This window comes from Diceros bicornis, chromosome 7 (assembly GCF_020826845.1).
Source record: "Diceros bicornis minor isolate mBicDic1 chromosome 7, mDicBic1.mat.cur, whole genome shotgun sequence".
NCBI classification, from domain to species: Eukaryota; Metazoa; Chordata; class Mammalia; order Perissodactyla; family Rhinocerotidae; genus Diceros; species Diceros bicornis.
Window position 1 is genome coordinate 27897114 of NC_080746.1, and position 19322 is coordinate 27916435.

A 19322-nucleotide genomic window follows, 5' to 3' on the forward strand; every position below is an offset into this window, starting at 1 on the left:
GGTAGTTAATTAACATTGCTCACCTTTCTGATACCAGCATCTGAGAGAAATGGTGTGTATTATCAGCGGCGTTTCCAGCAGGTGGCGCTCTAATAATTATTACAACCCGAAGATCTGGTGGCATAAACAACCGCCTGTCTTTCATTTTATAGTACCCCAGTAATGTCCTGTTAAATCAAAGTGTTTTGTTTTTAAAGAGGGTATTGTGACGACTGTCCTTAGCAGGGATTGCCTTTGGTTAACGGTTGAAGAATCGAGGTCTCAGAAAAGTTGAAATGCCCTTTGCAGGTCACACGGAGTTGGGTGGCGAAGGTGAAGAAAGAATCCAGGATTCCTCTCAGTGCAGTCCCCATTGCTTCTCAAAACAGGGAATTCTAAGGGGGCCTGTTCCTGCGAGACCACTGAGCCAGAGAAGGCGAATGCATCTTTAGTGAGAGGAATTGGGAGTATTTTCGTGTAAAAACTAGCTTAATGGTGCAGTTTTCCCTGCGACTCTGGAGCCTGCCCTTTAAAGGAACTGTCTGCATTCGTCTCTGAGGAGTCTATGTATGCCTAATCACGATTCTCTTTTCTGTCATTATTATGGTGATGTGCCATTTTCATCCACATTTAATCACTTAGTATCTGGACATATCCTCAGCCCTCAAAAGATATCAATAAATCAGGGAAATTCAGCAGATAGCCACTTAGCTGATTAAAAGGCAAGAGATTTATGAGGAAATTAGGTAATGCTGAACATGCTGTTCTCCAATAGTTTTATAAACGGGCTTTTGAGAAGTCTGGCCGTATTTAAATGGTATATCAAGGGGAGTAAAGCCTCTTAAGAAAGGCAAAATTTTACCTGTAGGATTGAATGTTCCAAAGTTTTTTCTTCCAGTGCTTTCATCATGTGCTTTATTCTTTGGTTTAAATATTGCCCTCTTCTAGCAATCTTAATTTAAAATGCAGATACTTGAAGAAGGAAATTTAGATTGAAAGGGAGAGAGAAGTGATGCCAATAAAAAAAAACATGTAAGCCATTTGTACAATTATTGGCTCCAAATGACCATAGCAAGCATTCAGATGGTGCCATATGCTCATCTCTCAATCAGCCATTACAGAGGCCAGATTCTATACACGGAGTATGATGACTTGCAGGGCTAGTAGCTGGAGTTTCCATGCCAACCCCACCTTCCCTGACCTCGGATGGTACTTTCTTTCTGCCTGGTGACTGTACTTTTCCACTTTTGCCTGAGTGTTTCACATTCTTTCAGATTCTTATTCTGACTTTGGTCTTATGATACCATGTGGGACCTTATCCACCTTGGTCTTCATGAAAAGCCTGCTAGTCCAGTGCATGCACCTTTTCATGGGGGGAGACACAGTCATGCACACCACTGTCACCACCATCACCAACGCCTTCCACCCCTGTTCCACACCTTATTTCTCGAGAAATTGCTGTCGTTGATAAGATTCATTGTAGCAGCTTCAGGAAATCTGCCCCCACCCTTGACATACTTCTAGAGGCATTCCTGTAGGACTTCATTTCCCCAGTCCATCTGTTAGATTGAGCGTATATAGTACCTTTACTTGGACACAATTGTTGTACAACATTTATTTGGTCTCTACTGTCAATTTGGAGGATCAGACAGGAGAGGGAGGGCCAAGGCTTGATCCCTGATCTGCTAACTAAAGTGTGAGACATGCTAGAGCAGGGAGATTTGGCTCAGGTGAGAGCCAGATTTGGCTGGTGAGCATAGGACACTGTCGTGAGTACTCTGGTCATGATGTAGGAACATGGTTCAAGCCCACATCTCATTGTGGGGAGCAGAGCAGGAGGACTCCAGGCCAAGCCAGGAGACACTGTCTGGGAGCTGTATTTGTAGAGAGCAAGACACTCTCTAACTGCCTGGAGTTCAGTGGCTGCATGCCATTCTCCTAGGAAGAAGGCTGGCTAGGTTATGGGATGACACTCAAATAGATCCCCAAGATGGGGATGCATGGGGCAGGGAGAAGAAACTGGAGAAAAGGAGAGTCCTAGGCCCTTGGTTCTAGGATGAGCTTCAGAAAAGTAACTGGGGGCACTGAGGACAGATAACTCAATTTGGCCCCCAAATAGTCCTGTGCCCGTAGAATGTTCTTTAGCCTTCTAAAATAGACATTTCTCTAGCTGACTATCCCACCACTGCCATCAAACTCAGTATGTTGGACTGAAGCACATCATGGTTTCTGTCCTCTTCACTTCCTCCATCATCTGCTCTCACCTTTGAGTTCCTACTTCTGATTTTCATATTTCATTAATGGCACTGTTCTAGTGTTGCTCAGATTCAAACCTCTGAAGTTATACTAGATTTATTTCTCACCCTTCACATCCAATAGGGCACCAATGGCTGTTAGTTCGTCTTTGATGACATCTTTCATGTCTGTCTGTCTGCCTCTCTCTCTTTTTTTTGTTCTTACATTAGCTCAAATTCTCGTTACTTTTGCTCGGACTAGTCCTATAGCCTTCTAACTATATTGAGTCTCAGTCTACAGTTTCTTTTATTCTCTACATATTCCTAAAGTTCTTGCAATCTTACGTATTCCTGCCAAAAGAACTTTTCTAAAATATCCCCAATTCACCCAGAAACCTTCAATGTCTCCTCGTGACTCTTAGACTGGCCCTGGGCTAACATCCATGCCCATCTTCCTCCACTTTATATGGGACGCTGCCACTGCATGGCTTGACAAGCGATGCATCGGGCACGCTCGGGATCCAAACTGGCGAACCGCGGGCCGCTACAGCGGAGCACACGCACTTAACTGCTTGCGCCACCGGGCTGGGCCCTGAATAGATAGACTTTTATAGGCTCTCCAGGTGACTGTTTGGGAGGAAAGAAACTGGTTCTATCACTAAAAATCTGGATGATCTTGGGCGACTCTTTGCCACTTTCCACTCTCATAGCTCTCATTGATTTAGAGGTGGTATGTGTTGCACTGTGCTAAATTTTTTTAAAACATGCATTATTTATTTAAACTTCACAACATCCTAAGGAGGCAGACTCTATTTATATCTCCATTTAACAAATGAGGAAATTGAGGCTTGTATCAGTCAGGATGAACTAGGTTACGTTGCTGTAACAAACACCACCAAATGTTTTATTGGCTTAAAATAACAAAGATTTAATTTTTGGCCATACTACATGTCCACTGTGGTCTGCTTCAAGTTGTCCTTACTCTGGGACCCAGGCCAATGGAACAGCCATAGTAGAGGGAAAGAGGGAACTATAGAAAATTCTTCTCTGGCTCCTAAAGACTGCCCAGAAGTGACATATATTACTTTCTCTTACATTTCATAAGCCAAAGCAAGTCACATGGCTACATCCAAATTCAAAGGGACATAGAAATGCAATTCTACTATGTGCTTGGATGGGGAGAAACTTGGGGGTATTTGTGTGCATCTCTGTCAGAAGACCTAAAGGAGTTAAGCAACTTTATGAAATTTAGACCTTCATCTGTGTAACTCCAGAGTCTGCACTCTTAGCCACCATACTATAGTGCTATGGTAAAATAGTAACACATGCTTTATCTATCATTGTTGAAATAGCAAAATCTGTGAAGTGGGAAAAAAATAAAAACAGTAGCCAAATTGCAAGGTATTGTTTTTAACTTTTTTTTTTCGTGAGGAAGATCAGCCCTGAGCTAACATCCATGCCAATCCTCCTTTTTTTGCCGAGGGAGACTGGCCCTGAGCTAATATCCGTGCCTATCTTCTTCCACGTTATGTGGGATGCTGCCACAGCATGGCCTGACAAGCGGTGCATCGGTGCACTCCCGGGATCTGAACCTGGGCCACCAGCAGCGGAGTGTGAGCACTTAACTGCTACGCCACGAGGCTGGCCCTGTTTTTAATTTTTACAATAAAATAATTACTATTTAAGTACATGGAGGTCTTAGTAGAACTAAGAGAATTGTGAGCTTTAAGCATTGACACCTTGTTGCATCTTGAGTAGTAGCACTCAAGCGCAAGTATTTGATAGCACTTGATTTGGTAGCACCCAAGCCTGCCAGAGAGTGTTTTTAGTCCCTGGGAATTTGAAAATAAGTTCTGAGCTTCAGGTTTTGGCTGCTTCCCAGACACAGCCCTGCTACTCAGGGAACTATTAGAGGTGCCAGCCAGAATAATTAATGTGCTGCTACATTAAAGCCTGTGAGAGATGGAGATCTTCATCTACAGCTTTAAAAAAAACCAAACAACCACCAAAAAGACCCTGGGTAAACTGTGATTCACAAATAGGTTGGCGTCTGTAGGGCCTGACCAGAGATCTCTTCTGGAGGAAAACACCAGCCCTGTGACCATAAAGCAGCCCGGCATGGGCATGGTGATTGTGAGCATTGGTGGGTGCAAGCCAGGCTCTTCCTTTAGCTGAGTGAGCCATGGGCAAGTGATTTGATTTGTGTGTCTCTGTTTCCTCATCTGAAAAGGTGAGGATTAAGTGAGAGAATGCAGGTCAAGTGCTGAGCACTAGAAGGCACTGCCCCTCTGGCTATGGTCGGGGCCACTGTCCTCTGAGGGTGCTGGCTCTGTGTCACCATGCTGCAGTCACACGCTCTTCATACACTTCGGCTATTTCAAGTTTCATAGTCTCACTACCTTGTTATCTCGAGACACCCAGCTGTTTCTCTTGTTGACAGTGAAGCAGGAAGATCCAAAAATAAAGGAAGCACAAAGTGACTTATTATTAATGTCACAGATGTAAACTGCTCCATAAAATGGGGGCACGGTTACATCACGTTTATTTCACTAATGAATTACTCTAGAACTCATTGTCCTTATTAGTAAGAAGTTCTCTCTTTGGGGCTCTCCCCTTTCCCTGAAAACCCAAAGGGGTTCAGCACTTCAGAATTCAGAATGAGGGGTGCTTTTGTCCAACTTTCATAGGCAGGAGGAGCTATGTCTGATTCTTCAGCCTCTGTTGTTTCTTCTCCCCAACATAAGGTATCACCGTGGAGAAGCTGGTCCCCTGGAGCCTGACAGGATGCCATTCCTTTCTAGGGGAGGCCTGTGCTTATCCACGTGCAAACTTGATGTGGTGCTTTGTGGTTCTCCAATGAATGATCTGAGCCTGCTGAAGCTTGGCCAGGCGTGTTGCAGTCCCTAATACCTGGCATTTGAATTTATACACAGTCATCTCTTAAAGTGTCGGCTGGGCTCAGGCACTTAAGTAGGCATCTATTGCCCAGAACCACTGACTTCCTTTCCTGCCCAGGGGTCTGCACTTTCAGGGGTCAAGCGGTTTTTAAATCTTCAGCCCTCAACATACAGACTATTTCCCCACCCAGACCATCAATCGTCCTCGGGGATGCAACCTTTAGTACTTTGAGTACCATAAAGGTAACTCACCTTTTTAGGGGAGATTCTCCAAGATTCCAATGTGTCCACACCAAATTCTGGGGCAGTAACTATTTTCAAGGAATCTAAGCTATTCTATTCCCTTTCGAAAAGAAGCTGCTCTCAATGAAGATAGAGCAGTTTTGTGATAGCTTCCTGGCTGAAAATGAGAACCACTCCCCACAAATTTGTTATCTGGAAAGTCATTCCACTATCTTAAATTTAGGATGATTTACGTTTAAGAATAAGCTATCAAGTGTGAAAAATCTGACTATTTTTCTGTAAAAGTATAACACCTACTAGGAATCTTTTCTCTGATGGGAATTAATAACTATTTGTGTCTTATTGCCATAGCAATAACATTTGTTGCCAACAGTATTATTTCCATTGTTGGCCCAGTGGAATAATTAGTTTGTGATTTTTCTCACAGCAATAAAATTTATTTCCAACAATGCAACTGTACATTTTGTTTTATTATCTTCCTATTTTGTATTTAGTTTTATACCCTCTATCTCTTGGGTGATCAACTAACTCCTGCCTCCCAGTGACTCTGCAGCCTTCATTAAAGATTTTGACACTGGACTTCGGTCTTCCCACCCAACTTCCATCACTCAGATGATCTGTGCCCATGTGCATGAATTACCCACACTTGAACTTTGCACCTTCTTTATGTCCTTCATGCCAATGGCTGTTACCTTAATTTCTCTGTAACAGTTACTCCCTTATCACACCTATATTTTGTGATTACTCAGAAGTGGTCTACCTTTATGTCTTAAATTCCTGTATACTATATTCTGAGCACAATTTACATCCTCCTACCCAGCATACCTGTTTTTCAAGCTCTCCTGAACTCTTCTTCTTTAACTACTTTAATTTTCCCCCTTCTGGAATACTCTTTCTCCTCCCCCTCCTGCCTAGAGTCTGTGACTGATTGCTTGGGTTTCTTCCACTCTCACCTAAACTCTTCATTTCCTTGCACCCACGTCCTGCTCAGCAAAACCCCAACGGTGGGTCAATGGTATGATACAATATTTTTCATTACTTTCTAGAATGAGAGATATAGATTTGTCCCAACCTGACATCCCTATAGCCCATAGTCTGGGCAGTCCTCTCCATGCACTGCTTAGCATCACTTCTGGTCTAACTTAGGAAATGTGTGTTGGAGAATCCCCAGGGTTGAGCCTGGGTTATCCTCTGTCAGGTCAGGGGAGATACTTGACACTAAGGTATCAGCAGTTTTGTAGTGGAAGCCTCCTCATCACATCAACTATAGCCTGTGGATCTTTGGTTTCCCTAGGTATTTCTGATGGTTCATTCCTCATTTTTCTATCCCAACAGTTCTAATACCAGTTTTTTCAGGGAGAGAATGTATACATTTTGAAGTTCATTGCAGCAGCAGAATTCCATTCAAAAGTCCTGGTTTTCCCCTCTGTAGGTCACCATATCTTGGTCAATATACTGAGCAGAGTCCCCAGGGACCTCCAGAGACCATGCTAGGGTCATTATATATTATTACATGTGCTGTTTGACTAAGGGACATCAATTACTGCTTATCCTGCATTCTACTCCAATTTGTCTTGATGGTAGATCCTTCACAATGCAGCAGCTCATGCACGCCAACAACCACCTTTTCTTTTGTCAAGTTGTTTATCATTGATAATTTCCAACTCCATGAACTCCAAAATCACACTGACTTTGAAGTGGAAGGAGGGCCATGAAACAAGGAAGGTGGGTAGCCTCTAGAAACTGGAAAAGGCAAGAAAACGGATTCTTCCCTAGAGCCCCAACAAAGGAACGTAGCCTTACCCACACCTTAATTTTAGCCCAGTGGGAACCGTTTCAGACTTATGATCTCTAGAGCCATAAGATAATAAATTTCTTTTGTTTTAAGTCAAAGTTTGTGGTGGTTTGTTACACAGCAATAGAAAACTAATACGCTAATAACCATTTATGGTCAACATACGCTTGTATCCAGGGGTATATGAGGGCTGAGAGTCAGGCATCCTGATTCTAATCTTATCAACTAGCTGAGTGACCATGACAGTTATTGTGTTCAAGTCTCTGGGCACCAGATCCTCCTCTGTAAAATGAAGATGATGGCAGCCTCATCTTAAATTACTGATTTGAAATATCTGTTGATCAGAGGAGGCCAGGGAAGCATCAGGGCGAGGGAAAGGTTTGGGCTTTGGAGTCAGTCAAACCTGTGTTCAAATTCCAGCTCTTATTTACTAGCTTAAGTCTTGGGCAAGTTATTTAATGTCTCTGAGCCTTTTCTTCATCTGCAGAATGAGAAGGATAATTGTGCCTATTACCTCGTTGGGTTGTTTGGAGGATTAAACAAGTCAGTTCATGTTAGGTTCTTAGAACAAGTCTTGGCACATAGCTAGTGCTCGATGTGCTATTTGTTGTGTTTATTATCTCTGTGACCTCAGGTAAAGTTATCATATAAAGATGGACTTCTGTTTACTTGTAATGTGGTTGTACTGTAAGAAATATCTACTTCACAGATTTCCATGAGGATTAAAGAATGGTGCCTAACAATTAGCAGGCACTCAAAAAATTTAACTCCCTGTTCTAGCCATGCTTGTGGATAATGCGGGAGAATTTCTTAGAAACTTGGAAGGGAATTGTGCAGTGGTTCAGCGGTCGAGTTTTGGAGAAACACCTGGATTTGAATCTCACATATTCTCTGAGAGATATATATGTTCTCCACCTCTCTGAGCCTCAGTATCCTCACCTCAGTAATTTCACCTTCAGGTTATTTTAAAACGCGAAGAGCTCAGCATGGTGCCTAACACATAGCAAACACTCATTAAATGGTAGCTAGTATTATTACATGACTTTACTGGTGTGCTTTATGATCAAAAGAATACATTGTACATAGTAGATGCTCAACAAATTTCTGTTAAGTATATTTAACTTTAGAAAATAATCTTTTTGGGGCCGGCCCGGTGGCGCAAGCAGTTAAGTGCACGCGCTCCGCTGCAGGGGCCCCGGGGTTCGCCAGTTCAGATCCCGGGTGTGCACCGACGCACCACTTGTCAGGCCATGCTGTGGCGGCGTCCCATATAAAGTGGAGGAAGATGGGCATGGATGTTAGCCCAGAGCCAGTCTTCCTCAGCAAAAAGAGGAAGATTGGCAGATGTTAGCTCAGGGCTGATCTTCCTCACACACACAAAAAAACAAACAAACAAAAAAGAAAATAATCTTTTTTTGGGTGGATTCTCATCTTGGGGGCTCATTTAATCTTCTTTTAAGAATTAAGCTTTCCCCTTATTTACACAAATGGTGGACTATTGTTACGAAAAACCGAAAAAGTGCAGATAAGAATAAGTAAGTAAAAAAAATTCCCCCAAATCCTACCAACCAGAGATTCCATCAATAATGTGGGTAATATTTTTCCAGATTTTTATGCATATGCATATACGAATAAAGTTTTCACACATACATACACGCAAGTCTACATGTATGGAACTATATAGAACATATCATATTTTAATTTTCCTTTTTTCATTCAACAAAGTGTCATAGATATCTTTCTGAGGTAGACAGTATTGACTTTCCTGTCTAAGAGTTGAACAGTGTTTCCTTGAACCACTAACCCAAGGCCTGGTAAATCAGAGAACTGGACACTAGGTGGCAGTGTTGAAATGAAAATTTTGGAAAATAAATACCAGCATTACAGGAACAAGAGGCCCCTGGGACTTTGTTCAGTTGTTGTTGACATTCTGATAATTAATAACCAGTGAAAGGACATTTATCTGATTAAGATTGTATTACTTTGGAGTCTCCATATTCCTCCAGCTTGGGCTGCAAACACCAAGCTCCTAAGACTCAAAGATTGGTAAGACTGCTTTCAGATTTGTTTTATCATCCATCTGTGAAACTGAAAGTCTGCCCATCATGGAAAGAATAAATGACTTGCCGTCTTCTTCACACTCTCCCCCCACCCCCCGTACCTGACACAGCAGAATGACTGACACTCTTGCTGCCTCCCCACCCCAAAAAGCAAGCCTGATTCTTGCATTATATCCATAGCAGCAGAGGAAGCTCTGCTCCATGGCAGTTAGACAAGAACCGGCTCCCTGTCTGATCCAAGGTACACTGGGTGGTGCTACACTCTGAGATTCCAAGTCCCAGAGAATGTGATCCAAGTCTCCTGGGAATTTATACTCCCACAGCAACTGCATCCATAGAGAGATAGCAGGTCCACCCAGACGTTCAGAATCCCAGCCTTCCTGAGGTCACTTTGTTTTTTGTAGATTCTTTCTACTTCTGATTTCAACATGTACACACACACATGTGAATGCATGCACACACACACACACACCCCGTGGTATTTGTGTAGTATGCTCTATGGGGAAGAGTGCGAGATGCAAATCTGAAGTTTCAGTTCAGCTAATAACAGATCTTGTGATCTTGGTTATATCCCTCGCCCTGTCTATTTCTCCATCTCAGTTTTGTTAAATATGAGTATGTGGGGGATCAGAATTTGCCACACCAAAATGTGTCTCTTTGGCTTGATTATTTTTAAGAACAAAAGACTTAGAAAAACTTTGACCTTCCCCCTGACTAAAAGAATTTAAGAGAGAAGGCTTGTTCCAGGAAGGAGCTATCACCATAGATAACTATAGTATAATATGAACTTGGTGATCACCATAGATAACTATACTATATTATGAACTATGTGTGGTAGACGGGGAGGAAGCTGGCAAGACCCATTTCGTCAAAGTCCTCCCCATGTCCCATCGTCTTTGCAAGGCATGATAACCATTTGTTTACCAAACATTTGCTTGTCCATCTCCATGTGAATTGCCTTCCTCCCCTTTGAAGTCCCAAAACACTACCTCCAAAATCCTCCTTTGTCTTTAGTTGAAGATGGTATTTAAGGTGGTGGTTTCGGCCATTTTGGTGAGTTACTCAGTTTTCCTGGGTTTCTCCCATGTATGCATGATATTAAATTTGTTTGACTTTCTCCTGTTATTCTGTCTCGTGTCAATTTAATTCTTAGAGCAGCCAGAAGAACCAAGAGGGTAGGGGAATAATTATCCCTCCCCTACAAGTAATAGTAACTCCTGGCCCAATTGTGGGATATTAAATATGTGGACCATACATGTGCTTAGGGTCCTCCCAGCTCCACCCATAAAAAATGAGAAAAAATATTCTGAAAGAATTTGGTAATTTCTCTTTTCAAAAATAGCTGTCATGGGAAAAATTAGAACTTTATGAATTCATTTACATTTATTTTATGATTTAGTTTGTTTTTATCTTGTGCTACACTGACTTGTCAAACCACTTCATGGTAGAAGCTCCTAATAGCTTAGTAGCATCAAAATACTCTGTGATTCAGGACTTGAGGGTATTTTCAGAGTCAGAGCTCAGCCATGTTACATTGACTGACAGGAACTTCATTGGTCTATTATAGCACTGAGTCACGGACACAAATTTCATCTTACGGGAAACGGCAGAGAGAGGAAGAGAAGGGCTTTGTTCACACAGACTCTGTGAAAAGCCACAAGTGACACATGCTCTGGAAGCTGACCCTTCTGGTTTTGGCTGAGGAAAACGTCTGTCTTAATTTCAGAGCCCGAACAGGGAGAGCTTGAGGATATGTTTTGAAAAAGGCCCTTACTGAAGCTTTAAAGGTAATCTAGCTCTCTTCCTGGTCACAAGCAACCAAAAAGAGAGTTAACTAGTGACCCAAATGAAATATTATCAGTTTGATAACATTTGATTCAATTTAATTCAATTCAATATATTTCAATTCAATTAACAGCTTTTGAGTACCTACTGTGGCTAGGGTATATGAAAGATGAAGATGTGAATGTGACTTCATCCCTGCCGTCAGTAGGTTTATCTAGAAGAGACAAACATACACAACTCTCTCCTCTACTGTAGTCCAAGAAGCCCAGGGACTGTGTATATCTTGTTCATCACCCTTTATCCTGTGCCTGGAACATAGTTGGAGCTCACTGTTACTTTTGGATGAATAAATATGTAATCCATGCAAGGCAGAATGTGACAACTGCTATCAAAGAGTGATGTTGGAGTGACAAAGAGTGATGTTGGAGTGCAGAAGGGGCAAGAAGTAGTACCGATTAAAAGGAAAAAGGAAGGAAGGATTTGAGCAGAGCATCGATGGATGGGTAGAATTTTGATTGGGGGAAGGAGGGTGATAGAGATTCATCTCTCATCTGGGAGGGAATGTGATGAACACAGATGAAGAAGTAGAGAGAGACTTCAAAACAAAATAAAACAAAACACATACAGGTGAAGGGGAACAAATTTGCCACCCCAAAAGGTATATCTTTAACATGAGGATTATTTCAGGCTGATTATTTTTATTATTATTTATTTATTTTATTTTATTATTTTTTTTATTGTGGTAACATTGGTTTATAACATTATATAAATTTCAGGTGTACATCATTATATTTTGATTTCTGTGTAAATTACATCATGCTCACTTCCCAAAGACCAATTACCATCCATCACCATACACGTGTGCCCAGTCACCTCTTTCACCCTCCTCCATCCCCCCTTCCCCTCTGGTAACCGCCAATCTAATCTCTGTATCTACGTGTTGTTGTTTTTATCTTGTATTTATGAGTGAGATCATACGGTATTTGACTTTCTACCTCTGACTTATTTTGCTTAGCATAATACCCTCAATGTCCATCCGTGTTGTCACATATGGCAAGATTTCATCTTTTTTTTTAATAGCTGAATAGTATTCCATTGTGTATTTATACCACATTTTCTTTATCCATTCATCCCTCAACGGGCATGTAGGTGGTTTCCAAGTCTTGGCTATTGTGAATAATGCTGCAGTGAACATAGGGATGCATACATCTTCATGCATTCGTGTTTTCATGTTCTTTGAAATAAATACTCAGCAGTGGAATAGCTGGATTGTATGGTAGTTCTATTCTTAATTTTTTGAGGAATCTCTATACTGTTTAACATAGTGGCTGCACCAGTTTGCACTTCCACCAGCAGCATAGGAGGGTTCCCTTCTCTCCACATCTTCTCCAACACTTGTTATTTCTTGTCGTTAATTATAGCCATTCTGATGGGTGTGAGGTAATATCTCATTGTAGTTTTGATTTGCATTTCCCTAATAATTAGTGATGTTAAACATCTTATCATGTGCCTGTTGGCCATCTGTATATCTTCTTTGGAAAAATATCTGTTCAGATCTTTTGCCCATTTTTTAATTGGGTTTTTTTTGTTGTTGTTGTTGAGATGTATGAGTTCTCTATGTATTTTGGATACCAACCCTTTATTAGATATATGGTTTGCAAATATCTTCTCCCAATTTTTATGCTGTCTTTTCATTTTGTTGATGGTTTCCTTTGCTGTGCAGAAGCTTTTTAGTTTGATGTAGTCCCATTTATTTATTTTTTCTATTGCTTCCCTTGCTCAGTCAGACATGGTATTTGAAAATATGCTGCTGAGACCAATGTCAAAGAGCTGACCGCCTATGTTTTCTTCTGGAAGTTTCATGGTTTCAGGTCTTACATTCAAGTCTTTAATCCATTTTGAGTTAATTTTTGTGTATAGTGTAATATAATGGTCTACTTTCATTCCTTTGTGTGTTGCTGTCCAGTTTTCCCAATACCATTTATTGAAGAGACTTTCCTTTCTCCATTGTATGTTCTTGGCTCCCTTGTCGAAAATTAGCTGTCCATAAATGTGGGTTTATCACTGGGCTCTTGATTCTGTTCCATTGATTGGTGTGTCTGTTTTTGTTCCAGTACCATGCTGTTTTGATTACTATAACATGTAGTATATTTTGAAATCAGGAATTGTGATACCTCCAGCTTTGTTCTTTTTTCTCAGAATTCCTACGGCTATGTGGGATCTTTTGTTGTTCCATATAAATTTTAGGATTCTTTGTTCTATTTCTTTGACAAATGTCCATGGAACTTTGAAAGAAATTGCGCTGAATCTGTAGATTGCTTTAGGAAGTATGGACATTTTAACTATGTTAATTCTTCCAATCCAAGAGCACGGAATATCTTTCCATTTCTTTGTGTCTTCTTCAATTTCTTTCAACAATGTTTTATAGTTTTCAGTGTACAGGTCTTTCTCTTCTTTGGTTAAATTTATTCTTTTTGTTGTAATTGTAAATGGATTTGTATTCTTTTTGTGCGTGTGTGAGGAAGATCAGCCCTGTGCTAACTTGCATGCCAATCCTCCTCTTTTTGCTGAGGAAGATTGGCCCTGAGCTAACATCCGTGCCTATCTTCCTCCACTTTGTGTGGGACACCACCACATGGCCTGACAAGTGGTGCGTCGGTGCGTGCCTGGGATCGGAAGCTGGGCCGCCAGCAGCAGAGCCTGTGCACTTAACTGCTATGCCATGGGGCTGGCCCGGGTTTGTATTCTTAATTTCTCTTTCTGCTACCTCACTGTTAGTGTATAGAAACACAACTGATTTTTGTATGTTGATTTTGTAAGCTGCAACTTTACTGTATTCATTTATTATTTCTAAAAGGTTTTTGGTGGATTCTTTAGGTTTTTCTATATATAAAATCATGCCAGCTACAAATAGTGACAGTTTCACTTCTTCCTTTCCAATTTAGATTCCTTTTGTTTCTTTTTCTTGCCTGATTGCTCTGGCTAGGACTTCTAATACTATGTTAAATAAGAGTGGTGAAAGTGGGCATCCTTATCTGGTTCCTGTTCTTAGAGAGATAGCTTTCAGTTTTTCTCTGTTAGTATGATATTAGCTGTAGATTTGTCATATATGGCCTTTATCATGTTGAGGTACTTTCCTTCTATACCCATTTTATTCAGAGTTTTTATCATAAATGGATGCTGTATCTTGTCAAATGCTTTCTCTGCATTGACTGAGATGATCGTGTGATTTTTGTTCTTCATTTTGTTAACGTGCTGTATCATGTTGATTGCTTTGCGGATGTTGAACCATCCCCAAATCCTTGGAATAAATCCCACTTGATCATGGTATATGATCTTTTTAATGTATTGTATTCGATTTGCTAGTATTTTGTTGAGGATTTTTGCATTGATGTTCATCAATGATATTGGCCTGTAATTTTCTTTTCTTGTGTTGTCCTTGTCTGGTTTTGGTATCAGGGTAATGATGGCCTCATAGAATGAGTTAGGAAGCTTCCCCTCCTCTTCAATTTTTTGGAAGAGTTTGAGAAGGACAGGTATTAATTCTTCTTTGAATGTTTGATAGAATTCACCAGGGAAGCCGTCTGGATCTGGACTTTTAGTTTTTGGGAGGTTTTTGATTACAGTTTCGATCTCCTTACTGGTGATTGGTCTATTCAAATTGTCTATTTCTTCTTGATTCAGTTTTGGAAGGTTGTATAATTCTAAGAATTTATCCATTTCTTCCAGATTTTCCAATTTGTTAGTGTATAGCTTTTCATAGTATTCTCTTTTAATCTTTTGTATTTCTGAGGTGTCCATCATAATTTCTCCTCTTTCATTTCTGATTTTATTTATTTGAGCCTTCTCTCTTTTTTTTCTTGGTGAGTCTAGCTAAAGGTTTCTCAATTTTGTTTATCTTTTCAAAGAAACTTTTAGTTTCATTGATTTTTTTCTATGTTTTTAGGCTCTATTTCATTTATTTCTTCTCTGATTTTTATGATTTCCTTCCTTCTAGTGATTTTGGGCTTTGTTCTTCTTTTTCCAGTCCCTTTAGGTGCACTGTAAGATTGTTTGAGGTTTTTCTTGCTTGTTGAAGTAGGCCTGTATTTCTATAAACTTCTCTCTTAGAATCACTTCTGCTGTATCCCATAAATTTTGGCATGTCATATTTTCATTTTCATTTGTCTCCAGGTATTTTTTGATTTCTCCTTTGATTTCTTTGTTGACTCAATAGTTGTTCAGTAGCTTTTTGTTTAATCTCCACATATTTGTGACTTTTTCAGTTTTCTTTGTAGTTAATTTCTAGTTTCATACCATTGTGTTCAGAAAAGATGGTTGATATTATTTCAATTGTCTTAAATTTATTGAGACTTGTTTTGTGGTCTAATATGTGATCTGTCCTGGAGTGCATTAGAAGAGAATGTATATTCTGCAGTTTCTGGATAGAATGTTCTGTACATATCTATTAACTCCATCTGGTATAATGTGTCATTTAAGGCCAACATTTCCTTATTGATCTTCTGTTTGGATGATCTATCCATTGGTGTAAGTGGAGTATTCAAGTCCCCTACTATTATTGTGCTCTATCTATTTCTCCTTTTATGTCTGTTAATAATTGCTTTATATATTTAGGTGCTTCTATGTTGGGTGCATAGATATTTACAAGTGTTACATCCTCTTGTTGGATTGTTCCCTTTATCATTATGGTGTGCTCTTCTTTGTCTCTTGTTGTAGTTTTTCTTTTAAAGTCTATTTTAAGTATTGCTACCCCAGCTTTCTTTTCATTGCCGTTTTCATGGAGTATCTTTTTCCATTCCTTCACTTTCAGTTTGTGAGTGTCTTTAGGTCTGAAGTGTGTCTCTTGTATGCAGCATATATATGGGTCTTGTTTTTTTATCCAATCAGCCACCCTATGTCTTTTGAGCGTAACATTTAGTCCATTGACATTTAAAGTAGCTATTGATAAGTATGTACTTATTGCCATTTTGTTACTTCTTTTCTGGGTGTTTTAGTAGTTCTTCTCTGTTCCTTTCTTCTTCTCTTGCTCTCCTCCCTTGTGGTTTGATGACTTTCTTTAGTATTATGTTTGGGTTCCTTTCTCTTAATTTTTTGTGTATTTATTATAGGTTTCTGGTTTGTGATTACCATGAGGTTCAGATATAATAACCTATGGGAATAGCGATCTATATTGAGTTGATGGTCTCTTAAGTTTGATCTCTTGCTAATAGTTCTACTTTTTTACTCCCCTCTTCCCACGTTTTATGTTTTTGATATCATATTTAACCTCTTTTTTGTGCATTTGTATCTGTTACCCTCTTATCATGGAAATAGATAATTTTAGTACTTTTGTCTTTTGACCTTCATATTAGCTTCATAGGTGGTTGATCTGGTACCTTTATTGTATATTTTCCTTTACCAGTGATTTTATTGTTTTTTTTTCTTTGATAATTTTCTTATTCCTAATCATGGTCTTTTCTTTTCCACTCAAATAAGTCACTTTAGCATTTCTCATAAGGCTGGTTTATTGGTGATAAACTCTTTTAGTTTTTGCTTGTCTTTATCTCTCCTTCCATTTTGAATGATAATCTTGAGAGGTAGAGTATTCTTGGCTGTAGGTTTTTTTCCTTTCAGCACTTTAAATATATCATGTCACTCCCTTCTAGCCACTCTCTTCTTCTGGGACACCTATAATACAGATGTTAGTGCACCTGATGTTGTCCCAGAGGTCCCTTAGACTGTCCTCATTCTTTCTAATTCTGTTTTCTGTTCAGGTTGGGTAATTTCCTATAGTCTTTCATCCAGCTCACTGATCTGTTCTTGTGTATCATCTACTCTGCTATTGATTCCCTCTAGTGAAATTTTCATTTCCATTATTGTATTATTCAGTTCTGATTGGTTCTTTTTTATATCTTCCCATTCTTTGTTGAAGTTCTCACAACATTCATCCATTCTTCTCCCAAGGTCAGTGAGCATCTTTATGACTATTAGTTTGTACTCTTTATCAGGTAGATTGTTTATCTCTGTTTTGTTTAGTTCTTTTTCTGAGGATTTCTCCTAATCTCTTATTTGGAACATATTCCTTTGTCTCCTTATTTTGCTTCTTTCTCTGTGCTTATATCTAGGTATTAGGTAGATCAGCAACATCTCCTGATCTTGGAGAAGTGGCCTTATGTAAGACACGCCTTATGAAGCCCAGCAGTGTGCTTCCCTCTTGTCACCAGTTCCAAATGTTCCAGGAGTGTCCCCTGTATGGGCTACGTATGTCCTTCTTTTGTGGCAGGGTTACTCTTGCTGCAGGTGCATGGGGAGGCTAGACTGCCCTCCTGGCTGGCTGGTTGTAATGCTCAGCTGCGTGCAGCTGCTGCGGTCCCTTCACTTTGTCAGGCAGAGGGAGCTCCAGCACAGTTGGCTGCAAGGTCTAACAGCACATTCCTGCTGCAGTTTTTCTGTTAAGTGAGTGGCTGGTTACTAGGTTCAGGGGCTTACTCTTGCTGTAGGCTTCTGGCCTGCAAGGCTGTTGTCAGCTCTCACAGCAGTGCAGCTGGGTGGGGCTGGCCCCAGGCATGGCAGCACACAGTTCTTTCAGGCATTGGAAGGTGGAACCAATCCCCTATGTGGCTGTTTGAGAAGCACAAGTCGGCTGCAGCTGACAAGGCTGACTGCCCACAGGCCTACACAGCTCATCAACGCCGTCCTGCCCCATGTGCATGCCCCACCCCACTGAAGGGGACCCACACACTCTGCCAATGCAAGGCTTCCCCTCATGCATGCCCTGCCCCACAGAGGTGGACCCACTTGCCCTACTGCAGAGGTCCCACACACATAGCTCACACACAGGTTTCCCAAGGGCTTGCTGTTGGGTGGGACAAGTCCCTAGGGTGGGCTGCCTATCCTGGCTGAACTGGATTAAATCAGTGCTCTAGTGGGTGGGGCCAAAGCCTGCACTAACAGGCCAGCGAAGAACTCCAATGGCGTCTGCCAGCATCTGTGTCAGCAAACCTGTACTAGGTCACAACAATGGCTGCTGCCAATGTCTCAGTCCCTGGGAAGGTGGTCCCAGTCTGGGTAGATCTTACTTCTCACTGAGCTGCACCCAGAGCCTATCAAGTGAGTCTCTTTCACCAAGGGGTTGTGCACCTTTCTTTCTGGTGATTTTAGCTTGCTTTCTGAAATGGGTGAATTTGTGTGTGGCCCCTTTAAGAGCAGGCTTTTCTTTCCCTTATGTTTGATAGCTTTTCTGGGGGTATTCCATGTTGTTTTTAATAACCAGCAAGGCCAGACATTATGACACTCATCTCGGTTGTGCTGAGTTCAAAAGCTGCTTATTGTGGCGGATGTCTCCTGCTTTGATCTCCCACTTCTCCAGGGAAAGCTTCATACCTTAAGATTGCTTCCAGACATGAAGCACCGTGGCTAGAATGTGGCTTTTTCCTCTCCAGAAAGGAATATCTGCCTCTTCCACCTCAGTCTGCATTGTCCTTTGTTGTGGGGATTCTTTTTATCCAGTTTTCAGTACTCTCTCAGGGGTAATTGTTCCAAGGGTAGTTGTAAATTTGTTGTGTCTGTGGGAGGGGGTGAGTTCAGAGTCCTTATATGCCGCCATCTTCCCAGCAATCTTCTAGGCTGATTATTTTTAAGAAACAAAAACTCAGAAAGTTTTTCTTGTTGCCTCCCCCTTAACTGCCTAAAAGAATTTAGATCAATGGCCTATAACAGGAACAGAACTATCATCAGAGATATCTACAAAGAATATGGGCTAAGTGTGGTGGGGGAGACTCACCATCTCCCATTGTCTGCATGGCATGGCAAACATTTGTTTACCAAACCTTTGCTTTTCAATCTCCATGTGAATTGCCTTCCTCCCCATTGAAGTTCCAAACTACTACCCCCAACACCCTCCTTTGTCTTTAGCTGAAGGTGGTATTTACGGTGGTGGCTTCTGCCATTTTGGCTAGTTGCTCAGTTTTCCTGGGTTTCTCTCATGTATGTGTGTTATTAAATTTGTTTGATTTTCTTCTGTTATTCTGTCTCATGTTAATTTAATTATTAGACCAGTCAGAACTTAGAAGGGTAGAGGAAAATTTCTTCCTACCCTACAAAGGCTTTCTGTGGCAGGCACTGCTTTAAGCACTTTATAAACGTTAACTTACTTAATCTCACAATAACCCTATGAGATATATGCTATAATTATCCTCATCTAACAGATGAGGAAACTGAGGCACAGAAAGGTCAAGTAATGTCCAAGGTCACACAACCTTTAAGTGACAAAGCCAGCAGTCAAACCCAGGCAGTCAGTCTCCAGAGATTGTGTTAACCACTTGTGGTGGATTGTAAGAGTGGGTGAGGA

The 19322-nt window shown here is 40.8% G+C and overlaps 1 protein-coding gene across 6 annotated transcripts in view; it reads left to right on the forward strand.

Moving 5' to 3' along the window:
- Nucleotides 1–19322, forward strand: part of LOC131408480 (solute carrier family 35 member F2) — a 105968-nt gene that overhangs the window by 54311 nt on the left and 32335 nt on the right. Inside the window, exon 8 of one of the 6 annotated variants that reach the window (XM_058545291.1) lies at nt 4958–5538. The exons of the other annotated variants lie outside the window; for them this stretch is intronic. Within the exon in view, the coding sequence (XP_058401274.1) occupies nt 4958–4993 (36 nt within the window). The 3' untranslated portion in view covers nt 4994–5538. Of the gene's footprint in view, nt 1–4957; nt 5539–19322 lie in introns of those variants that run through there. 6 annotated transcript variants of the gene reach the window in all.